This window comes from Solea solea, chromosome 14 (genome assembly GCF_958295425.1).
Source record: "Solea solea chromosome 14, fSolSol10.1, whole genome shotgun sequence".
NCBI classification, from domain to species: domain Eukaryota; kingdom Metazoa; phylum Chordata; class Actinopteri; order Pleuronectiformes; family Soleidae; genus Solea; species Solea solea.
In genome coordinates, this window is record NC_081147.1 from 13,854,138 (window position 1) to 13,863,336 (window position 9,199).

At 42.1% G+C, this 9,199-nt stretch overlaps 1 protein-coding gene across 2 annotated transcripts; it reads right to left on the reverse strand.

Annotated features, from left to right (window-relative positions):
* Positions 1–1,730: 1,730 nt before the first annotated feature.
* Positions 1,731–8,846, reverse strand: znf711 (zinc finger protein 711). Of its 2 annotated transcripts, none has more exons than XM_058649269.1 (8): positions 8,686–8,846; positions 7,595–7,676; positions 6,869–6,954; positions 5,564–6,439; positions 5,302–5,448; positions 5,023–5,202; positions 4,736–4,870; positions 1,731–4,613 (listed from the first exon to the last, which is right to left on the reverse strand). In XM_058649269.1, exons 3-8 carry the CDS (start codon positions 6,945–6,947, stop codon positions 3,433–3,435), a joined length of 2,598 nt encoding a protein of 865 aa, XP_058505252.1. In that variant the 5' UTR covers positions 6,948–6,954; positions 7,595–7,676; positions 8,686–8,846; the 3' UTR covers positions 1,731–3,432. The 2 variants fall into 2 exon arrangements, with proteins under 2 accessions (XP_058505252.1, XP_058505251.1); XM_058649268.1 differs by having other exon boundaries at positions 6,869–6,968.
* Positions 8,847–9,199: the final 353 nt, after the last annotated feature.

Here is a 9,199-nt window from a genome sequence, read left to right on the forward strand (position 1 = left end):
AGAAAAGAGAGCATTTGATGTTCCTCGAGGAAGGGGGGGGGGGTGTACTTCCAGCGACTACTGCTGCAGCTCAATTTGTGTGAGTTGAGGTGAAAACAATAAATTTACAAGTGTGTAGTGAAACCTTGGACTATACGGGGATAAAATAGAGAGGTTACTTAGTGTGGATTTTATGGATGCGTCTGCATATTGATCTCTGCGTCCTCAGCGGTTTGTGCTGACAGCTGCACCAATAAGTGATTTATGAGACGCTGTGTTGGTTCAACAGAAAAGAACAGGCTTTTGCATCATTTTTCTCAGGTGTCTGCATGGTGTTCATGTGAAATCATCGGCAACAGCCTCATTTCCCCCAGCATGAGATGACATACATCTTCCATGACACCTGTCATGGAAGTGGAACAAGACATCCGAAGTGAGGTTTTACGTTCTCTGTATGTTACATATTTCTTTACTACTACATTGTGTTGATGTTTGATGAGATTCTGTGAGAGTTGACGGCACAGCTGTTCAACACATTATTCCAATTAAGGTGGAAATTAAACCAGAAAAGGCCACGTCACCTTTACAGCAAGATTAATGTGACAAACTTCTGCTATTGTGTCTGTTGACTCTACTTTCTTCCTGACTCAGGCAGGTCAATCACAACCGCTCTATAAGATATAAATAATGGATACAGCTTTCATAAATGTGGCTCCTAAATTCATCACTCCTATTCATTTTTGCCTTCTCACCTTTAGATTTGACTGAAGTAACCGATGGCTGTTGCTTACAAGTAAATGCTTAAAGAAACACGCTTGCTTTACAAGTCACCTCATCACTTAATACACTTGGAAAATGACTTCAAATCACACATTCGCTTACAAAGACAACATGTGACTGAATTAAAAAACTTTGAATAGACTCATTAAACTTAAGCAGGACATGTTTCATCAGTGTGGTGTATATGTGATCTGCCTCCAGTAAGGGGTTTTCCCCCTGGGTTAGGGTTAGAAAATAATAAAAAGTATTGCCTATAGTGCTGTCACTCTGTAATGGTTCACTGGGATACTTTATAAGAACACCGCTGTTGTCGACTACTATCTTTCAAATAACAATGGCAGTAGATTGCAAATACTATCCCACGTCCCTTCAGACAATCACCGTTTCCAAAGATATTTTGAAGACCACAGTGTGTAGAGTGTGCACTGACTCTCTTTGAGAGCCTTTTTCACAGCAGTCATTTTGACAGGTAGGAAAATCACAAGGGTAAAGATCAAATGAATGATGGATGAGTCCCATTTAGCTTCCTCAGCTTCAGGGCGCATGCTGGCTCACTGTCCTGACAACTTGAACTGACAGAGCTATAGTTAATGTTCTTGCTGAAAATGGCCTGAAAAGGCTTGGACTGGAATCATTAGTAAGTGAATAAACGCCATGGCCAGACTCAGCTCAACTGAAGCCCAATAGCTGTCTACTGGGAGCAGTTACTGAGGTTTAGATGGCTGGCTAACAACAGACATTGGGCAAGACAAGAGGCTGTTTAGAAGGTTTCCACACAGAGTCCTGTGCAATGTCCTCATTGGTTTGCTAGTGAACCTGCTCGATGAAACAGACACAGTCCATGACACATGGACACAGTCCATGACACCTCAGCAAAATACAGCTGTGCAAAACCCACATCTTAATAGCTGACTAAGCCTTAAAGATGCCAAGTAAAGTTGATTATTTTACACAGAAGAGGACAAGCAGTGTAAAAAGATAATTGTTTATTTTGGTTCTTCCCCACCAGTAGTTTATCCACAATCAGACTCAAAGAAATTATAGACTAACATACACGAAATGCAGGGATTCTTTTTTAATATATATACCACAATCAATTTTATGGAGACAGCATATGTGCATACTTTTACGACTAATTCCAATATGATGACCACTGACTTAGAGGGAATAATCCAATGCTTGGGACTGGGTTGGGTTATTTAGGACCGGAGGACTAGGGTATGGGAAACTTGTTAGTGAGCACAAACAAAACACAAAACCCAATCACTTATCCATAGAACAAAACAATAAATGGTTTCACCCACAAACCAGTTTTGATGCTGTAATGGATCGTGCCCACTTGTTAGATATAATCCTCAAAACCGTCTTTAACTTTACCCATTCACAAAAGGTCTGTACTTTATTTAAGTCGTTTTTATAAACAGGGGTCCAATTATATATACATACACACACATATATATCATCTATATATGTATGTATATATGATGTCCCCATACATGTAATTAAAATTAAAAAAACATTATTAAAGTGCTTTCTACTGACTCAAAACACACAATCTCTGCTTAGAGAATGGTATTGGTACAGCATGTTTGAGTAAAAAATAAATCACTTCTAGTTTTGATTAGCTGTGTTCATCAGTGCTTACGGGATAAAGACCAACAGATTCAAGGCATGATTGCAATCAAATGGTTAGCTGAGAGAGCACATTTGTGTCATAAGTAACATATATGCAACGTTGAGTGGTGGTTATATGTCTATTTCAGGGGTTTATATCTGCTAAAATAATACAGCCGACCATTTGTGAAGTTCATATAATTATACACCTAAAATTATCGGCACCATTATAGCAGATACAATAACATTTGTGTCAGAGATGTGCTGTGTACACTAAACGGAAAGACCACTGAAATACCAACTGAGCCCTTCTCCTTCTCCCCAGATTAGAACATTTCTGATTCATCTTGTGAGGCATACTTTGTGAGGAGCAGATTCTATAGTATACATGATTAATTCAATGGAACTCCAAGTGATGAGTCTTGGGGGAAAGTCCAAAATGATCAGAGTTCAACTGTTAGTTAATGAAATGTCATTTTAAGGTGCATAATGTGATTCAACATCGCTGAAAACCATCCATGAACGCATGAATGGCTCCGCCCATTTAAGACCAGGTGGCACTGAACACAATGTGTCATAGTTGAAGCTGTGAAATTAAGGAAAACAGATACTAGTTGGTACTGTGGATGCAAATTTCCCAGGTACTCAATCCACATCATCTGATGAACTGGCATAATGTTCACAACGCCTTGCTTTCTGTTATACGGGACAAAGTCATCATCTTGCAGCATTTCAGCTGAGTGGGTATAAAAATATAGACATTTGAAACCCTGAATATATGTTCATATGTGATTTTCTGCAACAAAACAAAACACAATTTACAGTTGTCCCACTCAGTATACACTGTTTTTTTTTTTTAGACTTCACCCCATCTAAAACGTCTTCTTTCATTACCTCTTGGGGAAGAGATCTACACCCAGCACAACATAAAACGGCAATTATAATGTCTTTATCAACAGCCTATATCCATCATTGCTCTGTTAATACACTAAAATTACCTCTGGGTGTGTGACACAGATTTACTTGGGAAAAAGGAGTGTGTTTGTGTGCGTGATGACATTACATCAACATGTCTTTGTGGTGCCTGGCTATGTGCTGGCTCTTCTCTGAAGGCCTCCTAAAGCCCTTGGTGCAGTAGTCGCAGCGGTGGGGGTAGTCCTTGGTGTGAATGGAGATGACATGGCGTTTGAAACCAGAAGCGTCCGTACTGTTATACTCACAATACTGGCACTGATAAACCTTTCTACCACTGTGTGTCTTCATGTGCTTCTTCAGCTCAGCTGGCTGCCGGAAGCCTCTCCGGCACCGCTTGCACTTAAAAGGGAGATCCTTTGTATGCAAGGACAAAATATGGCGGCTCAGGGTGAAGGTGTCAGGGGCATTGAAGTTACAATGCCGGCACTGGTGCACCTTGTTGCCCTTGTGTGTCTCTGCGTGTTTCTTTAACTCAGACGGCCTGTGAAAGCCTTTCTCACAAACGTCGCACTGATGAGGAAAGTCCTTGGTGTGAACAGAGATAATGTGCCGTTTCAAGTCACTGGAGTTGGTGCTCTTGTGCTCACAGTGTGGACACTGGTGGGTCTTGTGGCCTTGCACCATCTCCATGTGACGCTGGAGTTCCCGAGCATCAGCATAGGCTTGGGGACAATGGCTGCACTTGAAAGGCAGATCTGCACCATGCTTACTCTTGATGTGAGTCTTAAGATTGGACTGATCTGCACAGCGAAACTCACAGTGCGGGCAGTGGTACGGCTTCTCGCCTGTGTGGGTCCGCATGTGTTTCTTCAGCTCTGATGGATGGCGGAAGCCTTTGGCGCACTCGACACACACATGTGCAAAGTTCTTACTGTGCACTGCAAGCAGGTGACGGTTAAGTAGGCCCTGTTCAGCCGTCTCATAATCGCAGTACTTGCAGTGATGCAATTTGGGCTCCCGGTCCTTGACAATGAGCTTGTCAGAGCCCAGTGGGCTCGACTCATGGTAGCGCCGTGCGTATTCAGAGTACTCTGGAGAGCGCTCATTGTTGTGACTCAGCAGTTTGTGGCTCTCCAAATGGTTGTGAAAACTGACCTTCTTGTTGGTGGTAAAGTCGCAGTCTGTACACTGGTACTTCTTCTTTAACAGATGGTCCGGATGGTTCTTCATGTGACATTTTAGGAAGCCCCGTGAGCGAAATTTCTTTCCACAAAGGTGGCAAGGGTAGACTGTCAAAGGCATACCATCTGGTCCAATGATAACAGCTAGAGGAGAAGATTGAAAACATGTGTGCAGCTTAGAATATTGTAAACAGCTTGTTGCATGAATCAGTAAATCTCATTATCTTGTCATCCATCATTATCATAAGCTAACAGAATTATCATACCAGTCTGACACGGTCGTGTATCTCCTTTCTTCTTTTTCTTAGCTTTAGGTTTAAGGGTACGGTTGGGACCTGGTCCCTCTCGGATTTGCAGAAATGGTGTGGCTGTGCCATTCTTCACCTGTTCAATGGTATTACCTGTGCATACATGACAGTTTCACCTGCATTAAACTGAAGGGCAAAAATATTTTATTTACCCTTTCATGATGTGAGAAAGACATGGCTTGTCTCATCATGCCTTTACAAAGACGACAAACTTGACAATGAACTATTATGCAAAAGGAACATACTGATGTCATCATCATCCTCATCACTGTCGTCTTCATCATCCTCGTCCTCGTCTTTAACATGCTGCTTGACCGCCATGTAGACCATCTTGTCCCGGCCAACTCCCAGTCTGCCCGATGAGGCAGCCTCCAGGTCAGGATGACCATTCTGGTAATCATCCTCTGTTATTACCTCAGTTCCACCTGTAAATTGAAAAAGAATGTCATAAAAGCCATGTTTTTAAACTCACTTGAACAGAAACAGAACTCAAGGATTTCCGTTACAATTTAAAAGTCACTTGCCTAAATCGTCGTCTGCTTCAGCTTTAAAAATGTAGACTTTGATGACCTCAGACCCATCTTCCTCTTTGATTTCCTTATCTTCCATTACTTCTGTGCTGATCTCAAGGGGAGTGTCTCCTATATCCAACTTTTCACCCACTTCATCCACTACAGTAATAAAAATAACCAACATTTGGTGATGGAAAATTGTAATTAATACGTTGTTGCACAAGAACAGTGTTTATTAATACAAGTTATGCTATCACATGACAAGCTGTCTTACAAGAGATCATGAGATAATCCTCAGAACTGCTCCTTGCATCATCATCCTCATCTGTCTGCAGAGTAACACCCTCAGTTGGCAGCTGTTGGTGGATTATGGTCTCTGAGCCTTCCTCAGTCACCATCAAGCCTTCTGACACAAGCTGGTGATCTAGGGTGTTGTCCTGGTGCTCAGAAAGTAGCTCTGCCACAAAAACCTGGTCTGGCATGTCATCGTGGTGGTGGTTTGAGTCCTGGATGAGGTCTGAGGAAAGGACATGGTGGTGGTGGTGGTGATGGTGGTGATGGTCCAATGCTTCCTCTATTGCAACCTCTGTCCCGAGGATATTCTCAGGCATGATCACACTGTGTCCTGTAGGCACCATGTCTTCACTGGTCATTTCATGGGCTTCAACTCCTTGAGACTGCAGGCTTTCCACATCTACCTCGAGACCTTCAACAACCTCAGCTTCAAAACCTTCCACTTCCACCTCTTCCTCAAGACCCCCAACAACATGAGCTTCAAGATCTTCGACATCTACCTCAGTTTCAAGCCCCTCCACCACGTGTGCCTCAAGACCTTCCACTTCGACCTCACCGTCCAGGCCCTCTACAACCTGAGCCTCCAGTTCTACAACATGTGTCTGTAGGCCGTCCACCACTTCTGCTTCAAAGCCCTCTACATCTGCATGCAAGCTTTCTACCACTTCGGTCTCCAATCCTTCAACCACCTCTGTCTCCAGTCCTTGAACCACTTGAGTCTCCAGGCCTTCCACCTCAAGCCCATGTTCCAGAAGGATGCCCTCATCCGTCATCACATCAGAAAGAAGCATACCCTCAGGCACAGATACAACAATGTGTTCCCCATCAATATGAGCCAGACCTCCCATGCCTGCAACTGTAAACACAAACAAGAGGGTTGATGAAAATAAATAAATAAATTCAAAACAGTCAACAGCCAAATGTCTTGAATTAAATAACACAATATGTTACTACGTTAATTACACCCCCAGTGAAAATGTCAGCAGATCGTACCAAGTCTCCTCGTAGATATGTAGTAAAAATATCATATTGAATGTTTGTAGCTGTGACAGCATCATTTAACTAGTTCATGAAAATAAATCTCATCTGCACTGTAATCTTGATAGGTGTGATCCCATAAAGCAAATAAGCCAATGTATGTAGGCAGTCTCTATTGTTGGTAAACAGTAACATTCACATGTCTTGTTTCATGTAGAGACACACATCATGATTTGTATGTTATGCGTTGAAATTGGGGTCCGTTAACACATTCATTTTTGTCACATTGTCCTAATTGATCACATACCAAAGTCTTGCATGATCATAGCGTGGGGCATCTTTAGCTCCTGAGTGTGTAGCTCCAACACCCCTCCTCCTTGATCCATGTCTTTACTTAGAAAAAAAGACTGGAAATTACAGTGTACACTTTGTTAGATGGTTGCTTTAACTCTGTTAGTATATGTTGCCAAATATGAAGACAGTGAGTACAACAACTGATAATAGCTGGGTTTCCATCTGCCTATTTATACGCACAATAAGGTGAATAAAAACGTGAAAAGTTGGACATGGCAAATAAGCTTTTATGCTTGAGGTGGAAAGGTTGGTGTATCTATAAATGGTAAATGCAACTAAATGGAGTGGAAACAGATTCAGCAAATAACGGATGATGTTAAGGAAGCTAGCGGCTAAAATGTCACTGCAGTGAAAAAAGGGCAGAAATTATGACATGAGGAGGCATGTGTGGAATGAATGCTAAACATTCCTTAACTTTACATTACAAATAATTAATAAGAATGCTAAGCAAACCTTTGCTTTATTTTTAGCTCTAAGTTGCACTTTTCAATTTTTCTTCTTCACTCAATGCTTCTCTGTGAACTAACTTTTAGTATTTGCTTAACAGCAGTGGATGGAAATGTACAAATGTGAATTTTCTTTGAACTGATCTTTTTTTCCAAAACCAAGTTAAAATGTGTAATACATTTAAATGGAACAAAGGTCAATGACACAATGCCCCCACCCATTCAATACATACCTTCACATTTGATGACAAAATCCTTAGAATAAAGTGAACAAGATATTTATTGTGGTCTCTTCCATCTGGGTACTCAATCCCTCTGACAAAGAAACAAAACAAGCAATTAGTATCCATAAGTAATAGGTGAAAAATGACAAGGGTGATGAGTGACAATATTTTACTCTGCAAAAACACTTTTTACATGGGTTCAGGTCTATAATATTATAACGGACCACAACAGCAGAAAAACAATACACTGTCAGTGAGGAGGGATAACTGCGTTGTTAACCACTGGCTCCATCCATAGCCTATCAAGAGTACTACATGCAGGTTCAACCTACAAACATGTAGCCAGACACCTGGAGCTGGTTGGTCTTGATAACAGGAGCCCAGCTGGGATAAAGAGCTGTCCCGTTCAGTGCACTAGGGGACGAGCTCATGGGCACAGGCTCTGAGGTGATAAGCCCTGGTTGTTTTTATGGAAGGGAACGCACTGTCGTCACATGACGGTTCAAAATAAGCCAAGTATGACAGCTCTGCAGCGGTCTTTAATACCGTTATGGGTGTCTAATTTCCACGGATGTCAAGGATAAATAGCTTATAATGTGTTATATCACTCTTCTCGCAAAAAGTTTTTACTCTGGACGAACAAATTAGGCGCTCCTTGTTCGTAACCGTCAATGCAAGTACCGTAGACGTTATGCAGTGCGTTCTATCGCCCTCCACCCACCGTGGCTAACTAGCAGGCAAGCTAGGGCTGTTCCTCTGAGCGCCATTTTGTTTTAGCATTTAAGGCTAACTCAAGAGAGGCGACAACCGATGAGATTTGATAATTAAAGCATCAATACAAAACACGCCACTAAACAAATACGGCCATTAACGTAACATAACAACTAAAACCCCTAAACGTGATTAGTATTTGAATTCCATCTATTATACACGACATCGACGCTCCGTTCGGCTAGCTAGCTTGCTAAGCTAAGTGGCGGAGCTTGTGCCGCATTATCTTCCATGTTGTTTTAGAAAGGGCTGAAAGGGGCCCACTACGGCCGACTGGGCCCTCGCGTCTTATTTCACATGACCTTCTGATTTATTCAAAATAATTTTACCTGATAACGTCGTCTTCTGACTCTATCGGCGTTTCTCCCCGTTCTCAAATTTGTGTGTTATTGTTTTGGTTTATTTTTGACGGTAAGCTAAGTGCGGCCTGCAGTTTTGGATCCCCGGTCACTCTTTGCTAGGCCTCGGCCAATCAGCTTGCTTCCTGACAAGCAGAGGGAGGGCGGGGGGCAGACAATGCGTGGCCTCGTTTACCGCTGATCCCTTACCATTTGCGTCATGCATAACAGAGCAGAGTTACATTAACGCAGTCATTCTCCTGATGGAGACATGTTTATGCTTTAATTATGGACACAACGCTGAAACATCAAACACAACAATTAAAAAAATATTTATATATTGTGACTGCAGACTGTATAACCAGACTTGGTATGCGCAGATGAGGCCTGTAGGCCATTTTGTTACAAGGGGTGGGTACAGAGCGTAGAGCACTCGTTTTTGAACCGTTTGAATGTTCATGCACCCAACAGGAAACAAACGGCAAAAAACACTGCTGCTGCTGCC